The sequence below is a fragment of the Aspergillus mulundensis genome, assembly GCF_003369625.1.
Source record: "Aspergillus mulundensis strain DSM 5745 chromosome Unknown scaffold_14, whole genome shotgun sequence".
Lineage (NCBI taxonomy): Eukaryota > Fungi > Ascomycota > Eurotiomycetes > Eurotiales > Aspergillaceae > Aspergillus > Aspergillus mulundensis.
The window spans coordinates 199,382-226,959 of record NW_020797902.1 but is presented as its reverse complement, the minus strand read 5'-3'; the positions used below and the strand labels follow the sequence as shown (position 1 = coordinate 226,959).

At 41.5% G+C, this 27,578-nt stretch overlaps 6 protein-coding genes across 6 annotated transcripts; 3 read left to right on the top strand and 3 right to left on the bottom strand.

Moving 5' to 3' along the window:
* Positions 1–9,444: 9,444 nt before the first annotated feature.
* DSM5745_10051 (mismatch repair ATPase MLH1) lies at positions 9,445–11,855 on the top strand (the record flags this gene model as incomplete). The annotated part of the gene is made up of 4 exons (XM_026752067.1): positions 9,445–9,555; positions 9,606–9,785; positions 9,837–10,103; positions 10,155–11,855. The coding sequence occupies 4 exons, from the start codon at positions 9,445–9,447 to the stop codon at positions 11,853–11,855; spliced, it is 2,259 nt and encodes a 752-aa protein (XP_026599129.1).
* A 465-nt stretch (positions 11,856–12,320) lies between these two features.
* On the bottom strand, positions 12,321–13,747 carry DSM5745_10050 (phosphoinositide binding protein ATG18; the record flags this gene model as incomplete). Its single annotated transcript, XM_026752066.1, has 4 exons — positions 12,321–13,198; positions 13,245–13,404; positions 13,493–13,647; positions 13,702–13,747. The coding sequence occupies 4 exons, from the start codon at positions 13,745–13,747 to the stop codon at positions 12,321–12,323; spliced, it is 1,239 nt and encodes a 412-aa protein (XP_026599128.1).
* A 570-nt stretch (positions 13,748–14,317) lies between these two features.
* Positions 14,318–17,832, top strand: DSM5745_10049 (tRNA methyltransferase PPM2; the record flags this gene model as incomplete). Its single annotated transcript, XM_026752065.1, has 6 exons — positions 14,318–14,398; positions 14,470–14,687; positions 14,755–15,119; positions 15,181–16,952; positions 17,015–17,305; positions 17,374–17,832. 6 exons carry the CDS (start codon positions 14,318–14,320, stop codon positions 17,830–17,832), a joined length of 3,186 nt encoding a protein of 1,061 aa, XP_026599127.1.
* Positions 17,833–20,097: 2,265 nt separating this feature from the next.
* Positions 20,098–22,369, top strand: pps1 (tyrosine/serine/threonine protein phosphatase PPS1; the record flags this gene model as incomplete). The annotated part of the gene is made up of 6 exons (XM_026752064.1): positions 20,098–20,845; positions 20,901–20,987; positions 21,036–21,920; positions 21,967–22,087; positions 22,135–22,191; positions 22,246–22,369. 6 exons carry the CDS (start codon positions 20,098–20,100, stop codon positions 22,367–22,369), a joined length of 2,022 nt encoding a protein of 673 aa, XP_026599126.1.
* Positions 22,370–23,184: 815 nt separating this feature from the next.
* On the bottom strand, positions 23,185–24,555 carry DSM5745_10047 (uncharacterized protein; the record flags this gene model as incomplete). Its single annotated transcript, XM_026752063.1, has 1 exon — positions 23,185–24,555. One exon carries the CDS (start codon positions 24,553–24,555, stop codon positions 23,185–23,187), a length of 1,371 nt encoding a protein of 456 aa, XP_026599125.1.
* A 456-nt stretch (positions 24,556–25,011) lies between these two features.
* DSM5745_10046 (uncharacterized protein) lies at positions 25,012–26,309 on the bottom strand (the record flags this gene model as incomplete). Its single annotated transcript, XM_026752062.1, has 2 exons — positions 25,012–25,621; positions 25,672–26,309. 2 exons carry the CDS (start codon positions 26,307–26,309, stop codon positions 25,012–25,014), a joined length of 1,248 nt encoding a protein of 415 aa, XP_026599124.1.
* Between the last annotated feature and the right edge of the window lie 1,269 nt (positions 26,310–27,578).

Below are 27,578 nucleotides of genomic sequence, written 5' to 3'. Positions count from 1 at the left end.
GACAGTAAAAAAATAAAAAATATAAATAATTAATAAATTCTTACTACTAGTAGTAAACTAGTGGTGTTCCCTAAGGGGAACCTTTATAAGCCTTATTATAATTATATTTTTTAGGGTCTAGGGTTAGTATATATTTAATATTATAGTAATAATAATAAATACAAGCTTATTTTAGTTTATATATATAATAATATTAATATTTTATAATACTTGCCTGCTAACAGGAGCTTAAAAAAATATATAAGTATATAAAAAATATTTAACAAGCGCGCGGAAAATATTACTAAGGCTTTTAATAAAATACTAGTAAAAGTTTAGTTTATAAATAACTTGTGTTATGCTATTTTTATGCTTATTAATAAGCTTTACTTATCCGCTGGCAAGTCTCTGGCCGCTTTTAATAAAAAGTATTAAAAAATATATAATAAAAATATATTTAACATAACTAATCCTGCTATTATAGTAATCTTAAATTTTATTTTTTAAGGGCTTTATATTTTTATCCACGCCCCTTTTTAGGGTTTTATATAGCTAGCTTTTAGGTAATTTTATGCTACTTTAATATTTTATTTATTTTTTATTTTTAAAAAAAGACTCTTTTCCCTTTTTAATATGCTTTTGTAAACATAACTTATAAATTTTAATAGTTTAAAGTTATTTAGGTTGCAGTTTATTAAACCTTAAAACCATATAAAATAAAAAAAAAAGGTAACTATTTTTACCTAGGTTTTTAATATATAAATTTAATATTATTTTTAGGGCCACAGGTAGTCCAGGTCCTATTAAAAGGCATTTTATTTATAATAGTAATTTATTAAACCTTTAAACCTTTTAAAATACAGGAGAAAGGTAACCACTTTACTAGTCCTTTAGCTTTAATAATATAAAAACCTAGTAAGTAAAAAATTATTACCACTTTTTTTTAAACCAGGGGCGTTTTAATATTATTTTAGTTAGTTTATAATAATTTTTTAAAGCCTCTTGTGCGTGCTTAAGATTTTTAAGTAACTTTTATAAGTTTTTATAACTAGGCTAGCCTTTTTATTTAACTAAAAACTAGTTTAATTTATAAGCATGTTATTTAGTAAGAATAGCTTTAACTTTTTATTCTTACTTTTTATTAATAAGTTCTATGTTAGGCATTTTCTTATCCCCCTTAAATCCAGGTTACTTGGTATAAAGCCTTAGCAAAAATATATAAAATACTAAATAAATTTTTAACTAAGTATAATAACTAGTAAGCTAGAGCTAATATACCTGCTTTTTAATAGGTTTAATAATTTTAAAGGAACTATTAAACTTTTAATTAAGTTTTTTACTTAGCCAGATTATCTTAATATTATATAGTAATAATAAAATATTATTCCTAACCTTAAATTTAGTAAGGGTATGCTTTTTATTATAATAAAAAGCTTACTTTTTTTAAGCCTTATTTATATAATTTTGTAATTTATCCCACAACTTTTATAATTAATAAAGTCTTTTTTTTAATAAAAAATATAATATTTTTTTCCTGTAATTCTTTAGTAAGAAAATAATAGGTTTTTAGCCGCGCAAGGCTATCCAGGGTGTGTATTTAGTTATATTATGCTTTAAATTATTATAGGTAAATAATATAGCTAGCAAAAATATAACCTAGTTATTTTATTAAAAGTTATAATAAATATATAAGTATGTTTTAAGTGTTTAATTTTATTATTTAATTTAATTATTTAATTATAAATAGTACGCAGTGCTAAGGCGTTTTTTAATTTATAGTATTTAATAAAATAATTACTAATAACCTAAGGTAAATAATAAGTTTTAATTAATAACTAGGCTTTTAGGCGCCCCTGTATTACATACTATTTTTTTAATAAACTTATTAGCTAGCTCTTTAGCATTAACTTTTTAAGTAGTAAAAATATATTTTACTTTTTTACTAAAATAATTTACTATTACTAATATTATGTTGTACACGCGGCCTTTATACTTTAATAAAGGTAAGCTAATAATAAAGTTTATAAAAAGATTTTTTTATAGTATATTTAAAACTAATAAAAAGGTAAGCTAGCCTTGGGCTAGTTATTATAAAGCTTTAGACTTTTAATATAAGGGACACCCTTTAATATACTCTTGTATTTTTTTATTAAGATTTTCCTACTAAAACTTGTGCTTAAATAGCTTAATAATATACTTATAATTAAAATAGCCTGTATAGGGATTATTATAATATACCTTTATAATTTTATACTATAATATAAACACGGGAGGGATATAAATAGCCTTTTAATAAAAAAAAAAATTATTTTTTATATGCTAGTGCTTTAAATAAAAGCCCTGCCCTATTTTAACTAAAATTATTTTTTTTAATTATTACTAAATATAGCTAGCATAAGCGTTCTTATATTAGGCTTTAAGTAACTTTTACTAAAAAGGTTTTATAGCTAATCTAGCGGGTTTTTTTTTATAGGCTACTTTTATAACCTATAACTTAAAATATATTAGCCCCGGGAGCTAATACTTTTTTTAACCTTTTTTTAAAAAGGTAGCTAGGCCCTCCAGCGCCTATCTAGTGTTAATTTAGTTAAAAAATAACTTTAATTTTTTTTATAAAGTTAAAAGCAAACTAACTTAATACTTTTTATTTCTTGCTTAATAATCCAGGTGCCTTAATAATATATTTACTAAATTAAATTTTCCTAGCTTATACTTAATCTTAAAGTTATAAACTATTAATAATTCTGCCTAATAAGCTTGCCTTTAATTTAAAACCTTTATTTTAAAAAAGTACCGTAAGTTATTATAATTATACTAAATATATATAAAATATATAAAGCCCTTTAAGTAATATTACCACTTTTTAAAAAACTTAATAACTACAAGTAGTTTTTAATTATAAACCTTATATTTTAGCTTTAGTTTATAAAGCTATTAAAAGTAAAAGGCAACAGGCCGCCACTAGTTCCGTTTTTTTTTATTAAATATCTTTTTTTAATTTAACTATGTAATAATACTAGCTATAATAAAATTTAACATGTTTATAATAATAAAAATCTTTTTTTTTAGGTTAAAATACTATAATACCGGAGGCTAGGTAAAAGTAAATTTAACCTTTTTAAAAGCTTTTTATATATTATTTAGCTATAAAAAGGGGCTGTTTTTACACCCCTTAACCATGCCTTTTAAAAACTATATTATAGGGCGAGTTACTTTAGTATACCCTTTAATAAATTATTTAAAGTAATTTACAAACCCTAAAAAAACTTATAACTTATAATATAATATTAGCGCTGGCTAATTAATAACTATTTAACTTTATACTAGGTTAATAAATATTCCGCCCCGGCTAATAATAAAGCTAAGAAACTTTACCTTTTTTTAGTAAAAATTATACTTTAATAACTTTATATATAAATTATGCTTTTACAAGCGCTCTAGGACTTTTTAAACATGCTAAATATACTTTTTTTTAATTTTTAAAAAAATTAGGATGTTATTTAGGTAAACCACATAAAAATTATTAAAAACCCTGCTTATTACTATATTAATATAGGACTAAAATATTACAGGTATATTAGTAAAACTAAATAGTATAATTATATATTTATAATAGCTGTACCGGGTTTAGAACACTATCTTTTACTTATTTTTTTACTTTATGCGGATATAGTAATACGCGTTATAAAGGTTAAGTTTAATAAAGTATTATATATTTACTAACTAATTTATAAGTTTGTTAATACAAGGTAATAAATAATAATTTTTTTAGGTTATTACGTTTAGACCTTAATAATTAACATATAAATATAAAGATTTATTTACTTTTTAGGTAAAAAAAATAAGCGCTTCTATTAAACTTTAAAATAGTTATATTTAACCCCTTGCCAGCATCTTATTAAAATACTTTTTTAAAGTTAATAATTTATAATAGGAGAGGCTATAAATAGGCCCCTAAAAAGGTATTTTACCTTTTTTTAAAAAAATTTTATAACATACTTTCTTACTTAAAAGTTAAAACACTTTTTTTTTAAAAAAGACCCAACTTTATTTAATATATTAAAAAGGCAGAACTATAACTAGTATACCTTTAGTTTTTTTTAATTTATATAAGACCAAGAGTATAAAACCTTTTTTTATTATTTTAATAAATTTTTTTACTAGTTTAATTTAAAAGCATGGGGTATAATACCGCCAACACTATTAACTAGTAATTAAAAAAATATTTAAATTTACTTTAGCTATTTAAGGCTGTCTAAGCATGGCTTAGTATTTATTATAAATAAGATTAATAATATAAAATATTATATTAAATATCTTTATCTTGCTAATAAAATCGCGGATTTATATTTTAGCCTTAAATTAGCTATAGTAAAAAGTAATTTTTTTATTAATATACTAGACTAGTTATAGTATCTAGTCCGCAGCCGTTTTAATTCCTTGCTTTTTTAAAAATTAAACTAAAAAAAAATTTATACTAGCCCTAGTATCTAGCAAAGCTTTAAACTATTTATTTAAATTATTTTTTTAAACTTATAAATCCGCTAGAATAAAAAATATAGTAGGTTTATTTACACTAGTTAAAGTTAATAGCTTAGGGCCTAGTAATTACTATTTAATTTTTAGTTTTTTATTTACTTTTATTTTAATTAAGTAATTTTTTATAAAATACCCTTCCGCGCCGCACGTATAGTAATAATTTTTTTTTTTTTATTTATTTTATTTTTTAGGTAAAAGCTAACGCTTAGCTTGTGCTAGCTTTTACTTACTAGTTTTACCCTTAAAGCTATAATAATTTTTTTAACCTTGCTTTTTTAAGGGCTGCCCTAATAAATTTTAGTTTTTTTTATTTACTAAAATATTTTTATTTTAACTTTAGTTAATATTTTTTACTAGATTCTTGTCCTTTATAACAGGAGGGTTTTTATTATTTTTTTTTTAATTATTATTTTTAGGCGCTYTTTACTTTTCGCGTGCTAAAATTAACTTATATTAGGTTATTTTTATATTAACACCTTTAAAGGTAATTAAAAAATTCTGCAGGCGCGCTATATACTACTAATATAGCTTATTTAATATATAAATATAAATAATAACTTCTTTAGCAGTGCCCCGGAGGGGGTTAGAAATTATTTTTTAAAACTTTACTAACTATACCTTTAGTAATTAGCTATTTTATTAGTTATTTATAAAATACTTTATTTTTTAACTAGCTTAATTTTTTTTTAGGTTAACCTATTAGCATATAAATTACTTAAATATTACCCATATAGGTGGCTTAGTAAGCTTTTTTTACTTTACACACTACTTGTGTTATGTATTTTCTTTAACTTTGCTTATTAAATAAATAACTTTACTTATTTTAGTACTATACTATACAGGGGCTTTATTAAATATATTTTTAAAATTATTAAAAAATATTTTTAATTTTATTAAGTTTTTATTATTAAAAATCTTAATATTTAAAGGCTTTAATTTCTTTAGCTTAGGCTTACTTTATAATAATTACCATGCTAATACCTTAATAACCTTATTTTTAATAAATATTTAAGGTTATTTATGCGCTTAGTCCTAGTTAGGTAGTATTTTACTTATAATACTATTATTATTATCCAAGCTTAATAAGTTAAATAGCTTTTTAGGATTTTTAGCAGGCGGAGGTGGCCTGTTTAGCTACTAATTTTTTTTAGTTTACTAAGCTATTTACTTACTCTTATTAGGCTTTAGTTTTAATAATATATTTTATTATAATATTATAGTAAATAGCCTAGCCACAGGCGTCCCTAAGGTAATATTTTTAATTAAAATAGCACTTATTATAATATATTTAGGGTTAATATATTATATAGGATTTTTAAAAAAAAAGGTGGTAAAAAATCTTTTTAAGCCTTACCCTTTAAAGGGGATAAGTTATTTAGTTTATAGTTTAAGTTATTAACCTTAATAATAAGGGTATTATTATATATTAATAATATAGGTTTAGGTAGGAATAATAGTCCCAAGCTTTTTTATACCTAAATTTATATTTTAAAAACCTTAACTAAAATAGCTCTGGTCCGCCTTTATTTATTTAAAAATTTAGTTTAGGATACCATATTAATAATATTTAAAAATTAATAAAAAAAGTAATTTTAACTATAAGGGCGCCCTAGCACTTAAATATTTTTTACTAATAATAATAAAGCTTAGTAAAATATTTTTAATTAATAAAAATAAAGTATTTAAAACCTTAATAAATTTAACTAAAAAAATTACTTAAAAAACTAAATATATTATAGCTTTTAGCCTTTTTATATAAGCCTTGCCCGGAGGCCTAAGGCCTTTAAATAATTTTTTAAGTTATTTTTATTTAAAAAGTAGGTAATATTTAAATATTTTTATATTCACGCCCCTTATAACTACTTTTTAATTATTAGGGTAATTTAATATAAAACACGCCTTTATTTTACTATTTAAATAGCACCTAAAACCCAAGGTCCCTAAGCTAAGGTCCCTAGTTAAAGCTAATATTATATTAAACCTAATATTATATTAAATTTAACGTTATATTAAGTTTTATATAGTAATTTATAGTAATAAGGTTTACTAAGCTAAATAAATGCCTAAGGCATCCCGCACGGGTGATGTTAACGCTTCGCGGTGGCATGACCTGGGTGCCTCAGGCATCGCTCAATGGCGTGACCCGGATCAATGTCGGCCCTGACAGGAACTTATTTTTACCTTTTTTTTTATTTATTAATAAACCTACTTTTTTTATAAACTTGGCTGTAATATTAAGGTATATTTTAGTAAATGCCTTTTAAGCGGCGGCAAACATGTTTTTTTAAGTAGTTATTATATTAAATAAGTTATAAAGCTACTTAGCGCGGCCACGGGTTTATAGTTAAGTAAAAGTTAATATTTAAGTAAATACTTAGCTATTTACTAGGTAGTATTATAACTGCTTTATAACATGGTTATTATTTTTTTTTTTTTTATTTTTATATAGTTTTTTTTTGCGGCACGGGCAGTAGTAATAATATTTTTAATATTAATTTTTAAATTATTATAGTTAGTTACTAGCTTTGCGGACTATTAGTTAGGGTACTTATTATAATAATTATAATATTTACTTTTTAAAATATAATAGTAGTTAGCGCAGGCGCCGGACAGTAATTTATTAATAATAATATAATTTATAAATAATTTATTTTTTTTTATATACTAAACGCAGGGCGTAAAAAGGCGCTTTTTAATAATTTATATTATAATTACTTTTATATTACTAGGTAATATAAAGGTGGCCTCCAGGCGCTTAACCTATAACTTTAGTTTTTATATTAATAATATCTTAGCTAGTGCTTACTAGTAATAGTTGCCTATAGCCTTTATATAATTTATAATATATTATATAGCCAGGGCGCCAGGTAATAATTTTATAATAAAGTATAAAAATATAATAAATAATATAATTATAAATTATTTTTTATAATAATATATTAAAAAAATAATATAATTAAGTTTAATCCCGGGAGGTAGCCATAATAATATATAATTTAATATTATAAAGTTAAGTTTTAGGTATTACAAGAATAAATAAGGTAATAACTATTTATTATTTATTAAAAGTAAAATATAACTTAAATAATAATAAAACAAGGCTATAATATTTAACTAGCAGGCTATAAACTATAATAACATACTTTAAATAAGGTTTTTAAAGTTATTAAGTAGTTAATTTTATTAGTTTAAAGTTAAACAAAAGATATTAATAAACTAAAATAATATTAATATTTTATTAAATACTTACCTTTAAATACTAAATCTTTACCTATGGTTTATATAAGCTATTTTTAATAATATTTATAATTAACTATACCTAATAAATTATAATAAATTTAAACTTTTTTATTACTAGGGTCTAGCCCCAGGGAAAATAAACTAAAAAAAATTACTTACTTATTATTATTATTATATTTAATACTTTTAAAACTAGCTTTATTAATAAGGTTATTTATTATAAAAATTATAACATGGGCTATAGTAGCTAGCCTAGTTATAATAATATTAAAGTTTATTATTATTATAATTATAAGCTAGTACAGGTAGTAGGCGGATTAAATAATATATATAGGTAAAGTAATAGCATTTACTTTTTTTTTTTTTTNGCCTTTTTTTTTTATTTTTTTTTAGCCTTTTTTTTTTCTTTCTTTATTTTATTATTATTATTATTATTATTATTACCTAGTATAAAAACTAAATATATTAGTTAATATACTTACAGGTAAATAAAGGCTATAACTTATATTTATTAATATATTATGCACCTAAACTATTTTAATAATAATTTATATAATTATTATTAAAGTAGCCTAGCATGGTAATATATTTTATAAATAGCTTATAGCCTTAGGTATAATATTTATAAATTAAATTATTTTTAGTAAATATATTAATATATTACTTAATAATAGCTTTTTAGTTAATAGGGCAGGCTATAATTTTTTTTATTATATTAACTTTATTAGCAGGCTTATAAAGCACAAGCTTATGCTATAAATAGTATAATTACTTATAAAATTTTTTTAAAATTACTAATTTATAGCCTAAATAATTTACTATGTTAGTAATATAGGCCGCTAGCAGCCAGGTTAATAAAAAAGTAGGTGTATAAGTAAAAGTAAGCAAATAAGTAAAAAAAGTAGTATTATTATTACCTTTAGTATTAGTTATTATAATAAAAGGAATTTAAAAAATTAGGGGTTTATAAATTATAGGTTTATATAAATAAGCTATATATTATTTATATAATTTATTTTTTTATTATTTTTTAAATATATTTATTAAATTTACTATTATTGCGGTTATTAAAAAAAGTATTATTATTTAAAATAAGCTGTTAATAAAAGTATTAAATATTAAATAGGCTATTAATAGTAGTATTTTTAGTATTTTAGGCGGGATAAACTTTATTCCGGCCTCGCGCATTACTCCCGGCATTAAAGCCTGCGCCCTAGAAATAACGGGACCTACGTTCTGGGGCTGGGGTCTCCACCTCGAGCCCAGGGCCCAGGCCCACTCAAGCATGCTCAGCCCCCAAGCCTCCAACATACTTTGCCCTGGGCATAAAATCAACTCAGCTTTTATTGACATAGGCCCATGCTCTCCTGGCAAGACAGTAGAGGCCATGTGAGCACCTTCAATATGCAGGCTCGAGGGTATTCGATTTCTAGATTGCTAGTCCACGGTCTTGGACTTTACGAGAGGGTGATTGTATTGCCCGGCATATAGATTATCCGTCCTCCGTTCTCCGACCGTGCGGATATCGGAGTACTTTATCTCCGAAAGGCATCAATATCATCGAGGCCTGGCATCCTGAAGACACGAACTCAATTCTGCAGATATCCGGCTCTGTGATTATTTGTCCGTCCATTCGGCTTAGAGGCGGCAGGATTGAGCTCTCTAAATGACGCTAAAACCACAGAAATGGCATCCACAACTATAGAACCCGAAATGGACGTTGGTGTTCCCGAACCTCGGGGCACGAAACGCCCCATCGATGAGAATGAGGGTCCTCGTAAACCTAAAAAGATCAGGGTAAGCCAGTACCATCTGTTCCTGTGCATGCAAATTAACATGATAGGCAGGCGCTCGATCCAGATGTTGTGAACAAGATTGCAGCAGGAGAAATCATTGTTGCTCCCATGCATGCACTCAAAGAATTGATAGAGAACGCAGTTGATGCTGGGTCAACGTCAGTAGAGATTCTTGTCAAGGAAGGAGGTCTCAAGCTGCTCCAAATCACAGATAATGGCCATGGGATAGATGTATGATTTCCTTCCCTGGCTCATAACATGCTCACTATTATGGTCCTACAGCGCGATGACCTGCCCATTCTCTGCGAGAGGTTTACAACCTCGAAACTCAAAGAGTTCGAGGACCTCACGTCAATAGCCACGTATGGCTTTCGTGGCGAGGCTCTAGCCAGTATAAGTCATATCGCCCATCTCACCGTTACCACAAAGACGGCAGATTCAAGCTGTGCTTGGAGGGCTCATTACGGCGATGGCAAGCTAGTGCCCCCAAAGCCAGGGCAGCCCGCGGCACCCAAAGCTACTGCAGGGCGTGGGGGGACACAAATCACAGTGTGTTTATGATTAGTGTGTTCAGAATGAATGCGTTTCTAACCCTAGCAGGTTGAAGATCTATTCTATAACGTGCCTACCAGACGCAGAGCATTCCGTTCCGCTAGCGAAGAGTACGCCAAGATCCTCGATGTAGTCGGCCGCTACGCCGTACACTGCTCTGGAGTTGCATTTTCATGCCGCAAATATGGTGACGCTGGCGTCAGCATATCTACGGCCGTTGCTCTCAATACAATCGACCGAATCCGCCAAATCCACGGAAGCGCAGTAGCCAACGAGCTCGTCGAGTTCAGCGCCAAGGACGAGAAACTGGGATTCTCGGCAACCGGACTCGTCACGAACGCAAACTACCATGTTAAACGAACCACAATACTTCTCTTCATTAATCACCGCTCAGTCGAGTCCACGGCTATCAAGCGAGCCATCGAACAAACATATTCTAGCTTCCTCCCCAAAGGCGGCCACCCCTTTGTCTACATCGACCTCGAAATCGAACCACACCGTCTAGACGTAAACGTGCATCCGACGAAACGAGAAGTCAACTTCCTCAACGAAGATGAAATCATCGACACTATTTGCGCAGAAATCAGGACCAAGCTCGCCGAGGTCGACTCCAGCCGAACATTCCTAACCCAAACACTCCTCCCCTCCGTGCAAACCCTCGGCCCATCACATTCAACCCAGGCCCAAGACCCAGATACAGCACTCAGAACACCCGCGCCAACAAAGAAGCCATACGAACACAACCTCATCCGCACCGACTCCCGCGTCCGCAAAATAACCTCCATGCTCTCACCAGCAACCGCAACCCAACAACCCACCCCCGACGACCCAGAAGCAGAACCCCCATCCACCCAAACAGTCCTCGACGAAGGCCTCACCTACACAACAACAGACCGCGAACCGCTAAAGATAGCGCTGACATCCGTGAAAAACCTCCGCGCCCAAGTCCGGGACTCAATGCACACTCCTCTAACCGAAACTATCGCCTCACACACCTACGTCGGCCTCGTCGACGAACAGCGCCGCATCGCAGCCGTGCAGGCCGGCGTGAAGCTCTACCTCATCGACTACGGCATGTTCTGCAACGAGTTCTTCTACCAGCTGGGCCTTACAGATTTCGGGAACTTCGGCACAATCAGGTTAGAGCCGCCTCCTAAACTCGTTGATCTGCTGAGAATTGCGGCGGAGGGGGAACTCGAAGCTGCTACGCAGGAGCAGCAACACGCCGACACAGAAGAACAACGCTCGATCTTCGCCAACGCCCCGGACCTCGTCGCGAAGACACTCCTCGAGAGAAGAGAGATGCTCTCGGAATACTTCTCCATCCATATCTCTGACGGCGGGCACCTCCTTACCCTGCCGCTCTTGCTGAGGGGGTATCTTCCGTGCCTGGGTAAACTCCCGCGGTTCCTGCTTAGATTAGGTCCGTACGTCAACTGGACGAGCGAGCAGGATTGTTTCCGCACGTTTCTGTCTGAACTAGCCGCGTTTTATACACCGGAGCAGTTGCCTAGGCCATCGCCACCAGGGCCGCAGGGTCAGAATCAGGAGGACATGGGCTCGGATAATACCGAATCCGGTGCCGAAGATGAGTTCGTCACTAAGCGGAGGGCCCAGATGGCGAGGATGCTGGAGCATGTAGTCTTCCCTGCGTTGAGGGCGAGGCTGGTGGCTACGACAAGGCTGCTTAGGGGTGCTGTGGAGGTGGCTGATCTAAAGGGTTTGTATAGAACCTTTGAGCGCTGTTGAGTCGTTCTTAGTGGATACTGCTGATGTACAGTGCCTATGATTGACGAAGTCGGAAGAGATTAACTAAGAGGTCGGAGATTAGATATCGACTTCTCGGACATGATACGTATGTTGTTTGACGGAGGATCAATGGCCAAAACAAGTCGATTGCTCGTTACTTTAAAGACTCAAACAACCAACGCCAAAGAAGATATGCCAGAGTAGATAATGTACGTAAGGGTCAATAATCAGTCAACGCTGTGGGTTACACGGAGCCGTAATACGTCCAGAGCAGAGGGTTCAGAATGCAGGTTATGGAGAAGAGAGCGAGTGCGCCAGAGAGAGCAGTGGTATCAAGACAAATAAATGAGTGATGAGAGAATTAGTAATCTGCGACTGAGTACCCTAGTCGGTCATTCGCTTCAAGGACTCTGCCAAACACGGATCAGTACGATAGACAAGACAGTATGGTATGTAACAGGAAACTCACGAGTACTGCTTCGTTAACGTCCCTTCGCCACCCTTAGACAGGTCGATACTGAAGACGTAGAAGTTGCCATCACTAGTGACAACCATTACCTGGGGCGTATTGCTGCTCATCGCAACAACGCTCCGTAACGGGCCTGCGTTTGCATTTGGCCCCTGTCCCTGGTTCGGCTTGGGAATTTTTATCCAGGCGAAATCGCGCGCTGGCTCCCACATCTCGCTGACGCCCTTGGGCAAGTAACCACCCACCTTGGCCGCAAAAGCGCCGCCAACGTTTTGTGACGTGCGACGTAGCATGCCCATCAAAGTTCCATTGTGCTTCCGGGATGCTAGGTCTGAGGAGCCGGTGTCCTCGTCTGTACCTTCCCGGTCCGTGGATTGACTGAGCGAGCTCAGACTACGTCGTCGTCCCGTAGTTGAGGTATTCGTTGGTGAAGCTTCTTGGAGCTGTGATGGTTGTGATAGCTTGAAAAGGTGGATGGTCTCAGTGGATGACGAGACGCAAAGAAGAGTTGACGTCGTGTTAAAGGACATGCTGAAGATCCTTGACGGTATTGAGCCGCGCCGGAACTGATATAGCTTGTGGCCGTCTGGCACAGAGAACACTCGAATGATAGTTCCCTTGTCTGAAGCAGTCGCAATCAGGGTACCGTCACTGTTGAGCGTAATACATGCCAGCGGAGATCGATGAGCTTCAATCACGTTGATAGCTTCAAGTTTCAAGGTGTCGAATATGAGGACCTCGCCACTTGTCGGGGACACATGCGTGTTTCCAGGGGGCGCATGAGCGGGAGGGTTGAAAGACGAAGGGGCTGCCTTTTGGGGCAGAGGATATGCGAGATAGCAGTTCTCAGAAGACGGTGACAGAGCGCACAGGGCTGTAGCTTGTTAGACTAGGTGCGTCCAACTGCGCAAAGAACTTACCATTCGGATTCGGTGAAGTCTCGATCGTATACAACAGTTTCATGGTTTGGATATCATAGAGGTAGATCTGATCCTCGAGGACAATAACCAGCCGTTTTCGATTCAGTTTCACAGCGAGGACGGTGGTTGGGAAGGTCAACTCGCATATTGTAGATTGCCGCTATAGTTCGGATACAGTCAATCATCTGAGTTGGACGATGACGTTGTTCGAGTTCAGGATGCTACAGTATACCGAAGAGTCTACGCACCTTAGTATTTGTGATCTGGAGACGACGAGGTGAGAGTATAAGCGCCACTAGAGAGGTCGAGAAGAGCATCTCGATGATGGCGATGTTGCCATCCTTGGTTTCGTAGCTCTTCGCAAAGGGATCTGTGGTGAATATACGGAATCCCTTGGAGGTAGCTGGTGGGTGTCAAGCAGAGTCCCCGAGTACACAGCGTACAAAGAGTGTCTTACCTACAGCCAGGTAGCTATAGTCCTGGTTGAACGTCACAAAGTTCATTGTCATCTCGCCGGTGATTCGTCCTGATCCAGCCACTGCTTTGTCGAAATGCGGTCTACAGGAAGCTGCTCTTGTAGCGATGCCGTGAGATTATTATAAGGCAGAAGGATATACAGCGAAAGGGAACGACAGCGACATAGAATCGGGAATCAAGCGGGCGACTTTGGTTCGAGCTCTAAGTGGAGGGGTTCGGCAGCGCCCATCACAGGGTCCAGGAACGGTCACTCAGTGCAGGTTGTCGCCACGCATCCCCTGCTTGTGCCTCGCTGACTCGCTGGTTTGTCGCGTCGCGTGTCTCGTCTATGTATGTAAGTTATGCAAGGTTGCGACCCAAGGAGAGATATGTATGGAAGAAAGGCAGCAGAATGTCCAGCAGATGGCGGCCGCGAGATCGAAGATCGCCGCCTCGTTAACCGCGGGCGGGCGCCAAGCGCGGCAGGGAAAGAAGGACGCTCGGACCACTTTGAGATTTTTAGATGGCGGCCTTCTTGAATCTATCCCACTAACCCCACCATCCTACAACTACCGCTGGACGTTGTCATGGCCTCCTCAGTGCAGCCTGATAAGCCGATGGCCCCCTCAAAGTCTAAGCAGCCTGCTAAGGCGGCTGTCCCGACAAAGGAGGAGAAGTCTGCAGATCTAGTCATGGGAGTAAGTACTCCGTCCTGCATTCTGAATCGAACTACAGTCCAGACAAGAACTAATGGAGCATCTACTTTCAGACGAACAATAGCAGTATAGTGTCAAAACGCAGCGTCGAAATGTTATACTACCCCGAGCCCCATTTCTTCCGCTACTTCGTCAAAAAACCCCAGAGACGCGCCCCGTTAATAAACCGCGGATACTGGCTTCGAATGCACGCGATGGAGGAGTCCGTACGGCGTTTCATGCGAGAACCCTCAGATAAACCCAAGTTTGTCCTTAATCTAGGATGTGGATTGTGAGTCGTAGACGAACCGTACCAGGAGAGAGAGACGACCGTATACTAAGACCACCTTGACTCGTAGTGATCCTCTCCCGTTCATCCTCCTCAGTGCGGACCGGTCCTTATGTAGTCAAACAACCTTTGTGGATATTGATTACGAGAAACTCATGCTCAATAAGAAGGCCGCGCTCCGGGAAGCAGGCGCTCTCACGCAGATCCTGGAGAATGTAGAGTTTGCTTCTGATGAGAGCGCTGTGCAGATACGCAGTGGGCAATATGTCGCTGTCGGGTGCGATCTGAAGAATCTGGATAAACTGGACCGTGTCCTGAAGACTGAGGTCCTTCCCGCCGACTGTTCGGTTCTCTTCCTCGCCGAGGTGTCGCTCACGTACATGGACGTCAAATCAGCCAATGCTGTTGTCAAATGGGCCTCCAAACTAAGCAATGGTTCGCAGCCACCACAAACCATACAAACATATCTGTAACAGCTGTGCTAACGCCCCTACAGACGCCCAATTCTGCATCCTAGAGCAGTTCTTCCCCGATGGCTCCAACCACCCGTTCGCATCAACCATGATGAAACACTTCGGCAAGCTAGGAGCGCCCCTTTACTCCATCCACGAGTATCCGTCTCTGACCGACCAGGAACGCCGGTTCACGGAAGCCGGCTGGACGCATGCCCATGCACGCAGTCTCTGGGATCTTTGGTCCGACGACGAGTTTGTGTCCAGCGCCCTCCGCACTTCATTGGACTCCGTCGAATCGTTCGATGAGTGGGAGGAGTTTGCGCTCTTTGCGTCGCATTATTTCCTCTTACACGCTTCTACAAGACCTGGGACGGCGGATGTGAAGCGCACGGCAACAAACGGTGGTCCTAGTCACCAGGTGGTCAATAAGTCGGATGGATTCAGGCTCGTCCCCAATACCTCTCCACCCACTGGTCAGCGGAGATTCGGTGCTTTGGTTCCTGGAAGCGAAGGGGCTGTTGGGATCCATTCAGGATGGGGCCGGCAGACGCGAGTCGCTGATACCGATCTATACGCGCCGTCGAAGGAGGGCACTGGCTCGCATGCCCCGTTCCCACCATCTAATGAAATCTCCGCGCGTCTGTGCCACACAATCACCACGTTCAATGATAGCGGTGATTGCCTACTCGTCGGCGGGCGGACCTCACCCGCTTCCGCGCTCCATGATACGTGGGTGCGTAGAAACAACGCGTGGCAAGCAAGTGCCAGCCTCCCAGTCGGTCGTTTCCGACACTGTGCGACGAGAGTTACACTCGACACAGGATCTGAAGACGGCAGTAGCAGTGTGCTCGTATATGGTGGAAAAACAAGTCACGGCACAACGCTCGATGCATGGCTGCTCTGGAGCGATGTCGATAATGGATGGAAGACAGTTACCGTTCAGACCAAGAACGACCGAACCGCGCCAAAGGCCCGGTTCGGAGCATGCCTAGCCAATGTCAACAATACATCTGGTGTCTTATTCGGAGGTGTTGGGGCTGACGGCACGATCTTGGAAGATTTTTGGACTTGGAGCTTATACAAGCAAGCTGATGGGTCTGTATGCGTGGAGTTGACGGACCAGACTGAGAGCATCAAGACTCTCTCTTCATGTTATGATCTTCTCCCGCGATTTGGGGCTACAGTGGCTTCCACATCGCGGGGGCTGGTGGTCGCTGGTGGTATTATCCCTCGACGCATCGTGCCCTGCGACAGCGAGATTCTGCTCCTTGATTCGGCCGTGCTGCTCAAGTGCATTGAATCCGGTTATCCCATAGGCGCACCCGTTCTATCAACCATAGGGTTAAGCCCTGCGTACAGCGGACCACGCCCGTTGCTAGTTGGACACGTCTCTCACGCCGCTAGCCCTAACCAAATCCTGCTGCTGGGCGGCGGGGCCGTATGCTTTTCGTTCGGAACGTTTTGGACAGAAGGAACCTGGCTGTTGAGCCCAGCGGACAAACAGGACCAGATCGAAAACAATTGGGCTCTAGTCCGTTCAAACGACGAGCAGTCAACTCAAGAAAAAGCAGCTGCGGAGAAGCCCGCTAAGACAAAGAAACAGCAGCAAGCAACCAAGAAGCACAAGCCGAAGCACTATAAATCCACGACGAAAGTGGCGCCAATCCCTCGCGTCAGCGTTAACTCGGCAGCTGAGTTCCAGCAGATACTGGATGATGCTAGACCTGTTATCATTGAGGGTGCGGATATCGGGCCTTGCACTGAGCGCTGGACGAAGGAGTATCTTGTTGATACCGTTGGGGCCGATCGTAAGGTAGGAGGACATCTGCGCCCTTTCACCCGAGTTAGTGATTGACACAAGTTGGCTCGATGTAGGTAATAGTCCACGCCGCTTCGTCGGAAACGATGAGTTTCCAAACAAAGAACTTCAAGTACGAAGCCAAGCCATTCGGAACCTTCATGGACGAAGTCCATGCCGGCGGACGGCAGTACCTGCGCAGCATTTCCGAGAAGCAACCCGCCAAGTTACCGGCGAACCTAGCTGCGGATTTTCCCAGCTTAGGCGGTGATTTCCGACTACCAGAGGCATTGAAGACGGTTGTCGAGAATGCGCATAGTTCGCCATTGAGGATTTCGGGGCCTGTTACGTTGTGGTTGCATTATGATGTGAGTTTGTTTGACCCGCCCTTTTTTTGTGTGTGATGTGGGCTAACGAGTCTCCTTGTTTACTGTAGGTGATGGCAAACGTCCTCTGTCAAATCCAAGGCGAGAAGCGGCTTATTCTTTACCCGCCCAGCGACGTGCAGCACCTTGATGTCCCGGCCGGCGCATCCAGTTCTAACATCAATGTATTCCAGAATCGGGCGGACGGGGCTATAGCGATGATTCCGCGCACGTCCCCTCACGAAGCGCGTATGAAGCGCGGCGATATACTCTTCATTCCGCCACTGTGGCTGCATACAGCTGCGCCAACAGGAGAGGTAAGCGTGGCGGTCAATGTTTTCTTCCGCAATCTGTCGCAGGGGTACGCGCTTGGTCGGGACGTCTACGGAAATCGCGATGTACAGGCCTATGAAAAGGGGCGTAAAGACCTCGAGAAGATGGTGAAATCCTTTGGCGGGTTGCCGCCGGATATGGCACGGTTCTATCTCCTACGGCTTGCGGATGAATTGCAGGAGATGGCTGAACAGTGAAGGATGTTTGGGCCATTCGTCGGGCCTTCAATCGGGCCTCCTTACCTAGATAACTGCGGGCCGGGGCCTTGATCTGGGCAGCCGTGCTGGCATTTATAAGCCCTCGGCTGCTTGGGTGAGAACTAAAGCACGGAGTACCAAATGGAGATCGGGGTGCGTCGGGTGTCCAGCGCTGTGAGTACCGTCTTGGCTCATGTAGGCAAGCAGCTGCAGGATGTTGTGAAACCGGGACAGCGCAAACATTGTTTGACGAGGTACCAATAGGAGGGTAGCGAAAACGGTTGGCGAGGGGAGAGGCTTCCGACACAGCTTTGTTCACAGGTCGGCTGGGCGCCAACTCAACAGGGGGCGTATGCCTACGTCATCAACCTTGAATGGACGGGCGGGGATGCATTAGTTCAGGTTACCCCACGATAATTTGAATCCCAATCCCAATAGGAATGATTCATGCACAGTCAAAACCGGCGAGGCAAAGCTCTATCGATGCAGGTTCGCAGGCTAACTGGATAATATTTTCGCCCTTGATTTCATTGCGTTACTCGAGATTGCTGCTGGGATGGGATCTTGTACCACCCAAACATGGATGTCATTGGGTAGATTCTTCCCAAAAAGTCATCTGAGCTTAAAAGTTCAGAAACGGCCGATGCCAATGATTCATTCCCGCCGAAGGAGGTTCTGACTTCGAGGTTCGAACCTGAAATGCAAAATCCCCACATCTAGTTCCCCGGATGAACAGTCGGCACCTAATCATTAGGGCTGAAAGCCTCGCCCCGTTCATGATGCAACGAGTGTCGAAAACCGCCTGGGGTTCAAAGCGGAGCAGGGTTGTCGCCATCGCTACTGGCCATCCAGGCCGAAGGGTAGGCGCATGACTGTAGCGCAACCATGGAAACGGCAGATGCGCCAACCAACATGCAAGAATTCCAGTAATCGCTGCGGATACAGATGGCTGGAACGTTTACGTGTGGATTGCACTGCATCCAAGCAATAATAGCCCCGAAAAGGGAGGGAGCAGAAGATCGCTGGGCTAATGGGCACAAAGGGCCCCTGGTCATTTTGTACACTGTAAGCCGAGGGTTTGTGGTCGAGCCAGAGCCACATCCAGACTGCAGCTGCACCCAGACCGAGACGCAGAATTTCTTAACGACCCTATTGGGCGAGAGTAGAGTCGTGCTGGGTTATTGGCGTCAAGACTCTCCGGGATTTCTTGTCATAGTGGCGTCGAGCTAAAAACAAGGAGATATAGTGTGCTTCCGAAAGCCGGGAAGGACGAAGTTGAACCGACAACCTATAGAGTGTCAGCACGGCACGTTGACATGGACGGAAGGATTGGTTGGCTCAGGCGAGTAGCATTCTGTGTAGACTGTGATGTGACTGTGCGTGGATGGTGGCTTCAGAGCCGGATATTGTGATAGCAGAGTGATACAAAGACGGAAGCCGAGCACGAGGGCGGCATGGATTGGGGAACAGAGACCGCGAGAGGATTATATACTCGAAGCTCGTGGAAGGATGGGAATGGAGGATGGAGAGATCTTGGAAGCTGTAGAGACGAGTATAGTCCGGCCGACTAGCGGAGCCACTAACGCCTGGCCGGCTACTACCCCTCCCCACCCCCGTACTCTCTCGAGACTCTTCTCTTTAATTATCTCTCTGCCTCACTCTTACACAATCTCTCGCTGCTACTCTACGGTCTCTTGATCTGTACATATCTTCTGTATCGGCTCTCCGTCATTCCTCCTCGCGCTTTCTCTTATCTGCCAATTGCGATCGGTCCCATCCGCAGTCTGTCGCTGGAAACTCTTATCACTGTGGGGTTTGGCTTTGGGTCTTCCACTATCTCTGGGTGGGTACAGCCAGACCAGCATCCACCTACGCTGCCTCATCACGTTTGCAACATCATCTCCCCCGCGTCCTCTCTTATACCTCCAACAAGCGACCCTCATATTCGTTCGTACTATGCTAATGCGCTTCTTTTGGCCTAGACGGTTTGACATTGGAGCCTCTCTTATGAGTGAGTGATCATGTTTCCCGCCTTACACGTGCTGGACCATACGATGTCCAACATGATGGCGCGATCTCCACCACTAACATTGCGGGTTTCATCATAGGCATTCCCTAGATAGTCGCCAGGCGCTACCGCAATCCCCAAATTATGCGGCCTTGATTTCGCGTCCAGACCTTGTTTACAGTGCTGGAATTGGTAATTTTCCGCCATTGACATCTATACCAACCCAACGACTCGACACAAACACGCTTTCATCGATCATGGCAACTGTTGTGGTGCAGCAACCGCTACGCCACACCACTCCTCCACCTGGATCTGTCACTCCAGCTCTGAGCTTGAACAGAACCTCTTCTCCCGTTCCGAACAAACATATACCCGTTTGCCCTACAGGCCCGTCGCCCATTCCTTCGCGAACTAGTTCGCCTGCTCCGAAGGAAGATGCCGTCCTTCCAGCATCTTCACCTTTACACCCGCCCGATGCGTTTCCGAAGATCTCAGATTCACCTCCGTTATATTCGATAGAGATCGAGATCCTTTTGGCCGCTGTCAATCACTGTTCTTCGCAGCCGCTGCCGGATCCCAGTTTGATGTTTCCCTGGCTACATGGATTACATCCCGACAACCATCTACAGGTCGGGTTCTTCACCAACCGACGACGCTCTCTTCGGCGGACGCCAAAATGTTGGAGAGGTCTAACGATTGTGAAAGTAGGCGGCGATTTGTCTACATCGAGGTTGAAAGGCGCCGTGACTCCTGAGGCGATTCTTGCGCCATCGGGCTTGGAGTTTCTCTCCGTTGACCCTCGGGAAGGGTTCTCTGTGCGCAATTTCCAGATTCAGACAGCCAAGGTGGCTCCGCTATCAGATATTGTCGTTTACGGCGAAGATAGCGTAACTGCGAAGCAGCTTCTGGAAGTTGCAAGCCGGATCACAGCCGCACAGCATCACTGGAGGTTCAAACACGACCTTGACCAGACCCTTCCGTCATACAATACATTTGTTGTCTCGTGTTAGTCTCAACCTCCTATTGGCCGCCTCGCGATTCGAGAACTGAACCAATCTAGGTCCATTTTCTGATATAGAACGCAGGGCTCCCAGTCTGATAGCTGTCAATTCTAGCGGCCAACTTACAAACCAAGTCGTGGATCTCTGTGAGTTCGCTTGAAATTTGCTAACTACTCTGTCTAACAAGCGTTCAGTTCAGTTGGAGCGCTTGGAGATGTGTACTATGTCTCGCGCATCGGAGTTCTCAAATAACGTTTGGCAAGGCCCTACGCCAGACTATCTCCTGCAAGCTGGTGCCTCTGGCACGCCTTCAGCTGAGGCTTTTGACCTGATGATTGATACAAATGACCTTGCTGGAATCCCGGGTCCTCGCCATTTGGCAAATCTCGCCAGGCGCCTCGCGAAAGAGCCGCAGCGCTTAGACTTTCCCTCTTCCGGCTCCCTTCTAACTCCGACCGGGGAGAGCAGAGATCTTGATGATCTGATCAATACTCTTCGATGGATTTATTACATCGCGAATCCAGAGATTCCAGAGACGGATGCTGAGGGGGATCTCTCCATAGATGCTCCTCTGAGAAAGACACGAAGGATATTGATTCACTGCCCCGATGGGTATACAGAGAGTTCTCTGCTTGTGATCGCCTACACTATGTTTGCCGAAGGCATTCCTGCAAGTGAAGCATGGCTTCGACTTCACCGAGAAAAGAAAAGAAACTTCTTCGCCTACCCTTCAGACGTCGCGTATTTGAGGAACGTTCAAGAGAGGATACTGCAAGAAAGCCCTGCAAATCCCCCACACTACCGCGTGCCCGACCCGCAATGGTTCAGATACTGCGACGGATCCCTCCCAAGTCGGATTCTGCCCTATATGTATCTCGGAAACCTATCTCACGCAAATAACCCAGAGATGCTGTGGGAGCTCGGTATCAAGCGTGTTCTCAGCATCGGTGAAGCTGTAACATGGAGTGACTCGGATATTGCAAGGATGGGTGCCGAAAACTTAATGCACATCACCAAAGTCCAAGACAACGGCATTGATCCTTTGACACAGGAGTTTGATCGCTGCCTCCAATTCATACGTATGTGTTTATCTATATCTGTTGTTCCAGCTAACATACTTTTAAGGCAAAGGAAAATCGGACGGGGCTGCCACTTTGGTTCATTGTCGAGTGGGTGTTTCGCGCTCCGCAACAATATGTATTGCCGAGGTCATGGCATCTCTCGACTTATCTTTTCCACGGGCATAGTAAGTTGTCTTTGTCCGATCTCTACACGTTGCTGACCTAGCCCCAGTTGTTACGTCCGGGCAAGAAGGCTCAATGTTATCATTCAGCCCCATCTACGATTTGTGTAAGCAACGATATCAACCTTATCGAGATTTATTAGGGCTAACGACGCCTACAGGTACGAGTTGCTAAAGTGGGAAGAACTCCAGCAAAGGAAAAACAAGCAAACTCTCAAAAGAGAGCTCGAATGGGCGACCGTGGCTCGCGAAATTGCCCTCATGAATAAACCTTACTCGAGATGAGTAGACGTGAGAGTTGACGATGATGACCTCTCACCTTTGGGCCTACTACACGAGCGAGAAGCCCCGATATACCCACCACAGATACGGATAAATAACGACACCCCCATTGATACATGGATACCCAAAGGAACGACCAGACGAACTGATGAGCCATCTTCTCTTTCTGACACGATATGACCGGACCTGACATGATTTGATTTTGGCGCTAGACGGATTTGATTTGATCTATATGGATATGTCCTGCCTTTTTCCGTGACACAACTACTTCTCTTCCGATGTTTTTCTGCTTCTCATGGATCTTATATATTTTATGGTCGTTACATGTCACCTTATCATCTTACGGGACTATGTTTCCTTTCAGTACCTACGTACGGCTTGGTTCCAGTCTCGATAAGCACCATAGCGTCGGCTTCTGGTAGTTGAATTTAATCGTTACGCATTTCCCTATGCGACCTCACGTATCCATTGTGGTCGACATTAACTTTTCTCGGACCATGGATGCTTGACACCCGTGCCGCTCGAATCACCGGGACGCATAGTATCGCTCAAAGAAGATACTAGGGGCATCTGAAAAGGCGCAATAAGATTGTCGGCAAGGCGCGAACAAGATATAGAAGTGATACGGTCGACGTTACGTGGAAAAGGCGAACGCGGGACCACGGCCAGAGACAGACAGGATGGGAGTTGTGGAGGAAGCCATAGCCCTAACTTTGTCCACTTCTCCACCAAGTGCTTCGACCCTGCCACTGAGAACTGGCCCCCTGGGTACGACGGTCTTTCCAGGAGCTGCCGTTTCCCCTGTATAATCATTCCGCTCAGTGCCACCTAGATACCCGTGCCCGCTCATACTCTTCCTCCGAATAGTCAGACCATTTATTTTGCTGTGAACATGGCCCATCGGAAACCTTTCGAGCGGTAAAACGCACTCCTCTCCCCACGCAAGGAAGACTAGCTTCTCCAGCAAAGCTGGCGAAACTCGCACCTTTGAACTTGATAGTGCCGTCCTCCGCCTGATGGTAAATCTGGCCCTCTCCGGTCTCGCGACATCTTAACTTCAAGTGGAACGTGTTGTCCTGGGATCCTCCTGTCTTGCTCTTTTTTGACCCGCGAGCCTGTTGGGAACTGGATGCTTTCCTCTTGGTTCCTGCGATGGGTCTCTCGTCCACACTGTCCTCGTCCATAGTGTACTCGTCCTCACTGTCTTCGTAGTCCTGGTCAGCTTGGGAGCAGTATTGCTCCAGTACGGCTTTCTCTCGGCTCATAATCATGACGCCCTCGAGAATTCCGAAATCGAAACAGACCTCAAAGATACCCGGCTCATCGGCCTCATGGATGTCGAGCGACAAATCCTCCGCAGCATCCGGCCATTCGCTTTCGATGGATTCACATTTGACCGTGTACGTCCCAACGGGCGACGTTTTGGCTTTCTGAGCCGTCGTCCGACTCTTCTTATCCTTTTTCTGTGTCTGGGCGTCGTCGGTATCCGTTTTCGCGCGCTTTGTCGCTCGTGATTTCTCCTTCTCCTTCTCCTGTGCTTTGAGCTTCTTTGCCTCTGCCTGCAGCTTCTTCTTCTCCTTGGCGGCGTGGCCTTTGGCTGCTGCTATCACGGCAGCACGGTTCCACCCCATGAAGACAGTCTGGGTCTTCGGGCCCCGACCTGTCTCACAATGCAGGCCCGCAATCTCGTCGGCCGCCTCTCTCATCTGCCCAGAGCGGTACTCGCTGGATAGCTCAAACGGCACTTCAACGACAGTGGTTGTCCTCGTGTGATCTGGCTGCCCGTCTCCGCCCAGGAAGTACGCCTCCATCACCCACTCAGGTGGAGCGGGTGTATCGTCTGGACGGCGAGTCTCGAGCCATTCCCTTAGTAGCTGTCCTTGCAATGTAAGAATGTGTTCAGGAACCGCGTCGCATTTCCCCTCCTGCAGTGCCTTTTTCAGCAGGGCCGTCCCCTTGCCGGAGAAGTTTTGTTCGTCGAATGGAACGCCGTAGTGCTGGAGTTGGCCGCGGACGAAATCGCGGCGGTCCCGCAGTTGCCTTTGGCCTTCGGGTGTCAGCTTCGGCAGGAACATGCGTCGGAGAGAGGGGCCGTCTACGCGCATGATGCTCCCGCGAGTGGTGTAGAATCTACCGTATGCGGAGGAGAATCCGTCGCGGGAGACCTCGTTGCTTCGGTCGAACGACATGATGCTGGGTAGCAGCTTGCAGATTCCGTTTGAAATACTGTAGCTAAGTCCAGGATGTCAGGATGGATGTGAGAAGTCTGTGCAACCTTCTTGGTGGGGTTGATACGGAGTCCTCCTCCGCTGTTAGGGTGAAGCTAAACGAACAGGGCATGCTTGTGCTGATTAGAACCGATAAGGGACTTAGGGTTAGTGATTACTAGACAGGCAGTTGGTCAAACAGTGGTAAAAAGAGCACTCAGGATTTGGAAAATGTAGAGGGAAAAGTGACTATAGTGGTCGACTTGTATAGCCTCATCAGGATTTGTTATTTACGCCATGAAAAGTTGTTTATGCGGAAAAATCATCATTTAAGTAGCCTTCTAGTTCCATCTACCAATCTTCTTCTATTCTAGAAGCTGTCTTCATCTGGCAGTGTATCGTATGGCAGTGCCTCCAAGATCCAAAATTCTCTGGCACTCAAAGAACAACGCCTGTAGCTTGGGCTGAACGTTCAAAGAAAAGCCCCTCGTAAGCACCCCGGTCATTCTTCAGCTTCTCCCCAGACTGCAGTTCCGCCAAATCCTTGTCCTCATCAGACCCTAACACCCACTCCTCACGATCACCAAAGGCATCAGACAAGACCCCAACAAGTAGCCCTATGGCCATGGTCCCAAAACCATTACTTGCTGGACAGAGGAACGGAGAGCAACCAAAGGCCAGAAAATTTTCCCTTTGCGTCTTAGATATCTCCTTCCACCGAGCTGGCTTGAATTCTAATGCGCCAGGGCCCCAGACTTCCATGTCGCGATGGCAAGCTTCCACGTTTGCTGCCGCGGTAATGCACTGTTGGCGAATGGAGCCAGCAACAGGGAACTTGAATATACGCCTAATTCGTCGCGTGGGTGGGTAAAGGCGTAGTCCTTCCTTGACGATGAACTCGGCGGAGATGCCGTTGTCATATTCGCGACGAAATTGAGCTGTTGTAGGCTTCCGTGCGAACTCGATGAGGATCTGCTTGTAGCGCTGGTTGTGGTGACCACGAAGAACAATAAACAAACTGAGGACAATTCGCCAAAGTGTCTCAAAACTGGGTATGATAAGATTCAGAGGGTTTGAGGCAGGATCGAAAATGTTGACGTCGGGCTTGTGGTTGGCAAAACAGCAGACAGGCGAGCTTGAAGGTCGGCATTATCCTTGAATTCCAAGACCTTTTGCTCTCCTGCTTCACCTTTCATATCAATCCAAGTGCTGTTTATAATCTTCCCGAGGTTGGCCAGGTCTTCAGTTCTGATCTGGATCCCGTTCCTCATTTCGGAGGAAATAACCCAAAGCGAAGTCCTCAGCGACAGAGCTCGCACTTTCGGTGTTACTGCTATTCTGGCCTGAACTCCGTCAAGATTCTTATCGATGATTCCCTCAATCATACGAGAAAGTTCACGAGCCAGTCCATCCCAGTCGACCCCCGCAACACTGATAAGTCGTTGTGCTTCTTTGACAAACTTCTTTGCGTCACTCTCATCGTTGGTCGTAAAAGCATTCTGAATCCCAAATGTCCACTTCAGATTCCCATTCTTCCTGGCTCTGGCTTCGTAGCTGGAAAGCGTATTTTGTTTGCCGTCGGGGAACCGAGTGCCCTCAATAATTAGACGGCATTCGGAGGTCGTTGTGAAGATGTGTTGCTCGGGATCAGAGGGGTGGAAACGGACGAAGGAAGCAACATATTTAATGATGGGCATTAAACAAAGCAGTATCCAGAGAGCCACACTCGATGCCATGACTATGACTGGGTATTCTGCTGTTTTGATTGTGTTGCTGCTGGGAGACTCTGGGGCTTATGGAAGGAATTGGAAGAGTTAGATAGGCCGGTTGGAGGATGGGGCCCTTACCAATGGAAGGAGTGGTGTCCACACCTTGATAAAATAGACTGCAGAGAAGCAAACGTCAGTGACAATACCTTTGAATGTCAATAAATCCAGACCACTTGCCTTAATCCTGTCCCTAAATCATCTCTGGCAGCCTTTTGTGGAAATTGATTCACTGTGATCTCCCTCACTGTGCAATCTATCAGTGGGTGTTTTTGCATTGCCGACCTTCAGGCTGGCTCATTGTCAGTGAAGCCGACGTAAACTCAGCTTCCCAGTGTCGCTATATGTTAATACTGCAGCTTTTATCAAGACAGTCGAATTAAAGATATCGCATAGAAAGCTGAGAGGCCCTGCCTCCTGCACTTGGTACAAGGAAAAAGACGCTGGGAAGATTGAGAAACTTGAGTCAAACGGACATATATTCAAACAAAGCTGGGTATATAACAGTAGAGAATTGCTATTCTCACGGTAACTTTCCTATTCTCACGGTAATTAGCACCCTCTGGCCGCGCTGGCGCGGGAGCTAGCCGCTTTAGTACTAGTAAGTAAAAAGGCCATTACTAAGCCTATTTAGGTTCCGCCTTTTAATTCTGCCAGGCAGAAAACTTAACGCGCATTAATTATTAATATTTTTAAATTTTAATTTTTTATATAAAAATTAATATTTTAAACTTAACTAAATACAGGCAAGTTCTAACTTTTAGGTAGCCATGTATATTAATTAATAAGAATATATTATTTAAAATATAAATTCTTACTTTTTTTACTGCGCTGCGCTTAACTATAAATACTTGCTTTAATAAAAAACCTTAACACCTTTCTTACCCCCCTTTTTAACTAGTTAATTTATATGTTTTGTTATCACCGCTATGGTGTTGCAACTGCGCAGTGTTATAATGACACAATCCGGCGGCCTGAGGCCACCTGGCGGAGGAACTTTGGCGCTAAACTAGCCGCGTGCTAAGGCAGCGGCCAGTTATATAATATATAAAATACTAAGTTTAACTTTAAACTTTAACTTAAAAAAATTAGTAATTAATTCCTATTATAAATATATAACACCTTTTTTATTATAGTAATTCACGTTTTCCTAAGCTTATTATAGTATATAAACATAACTTATAGTTTTAATTACTTTTTTTTTTAAAAAAAAACCTATTTTATATAATAACTAAGTAA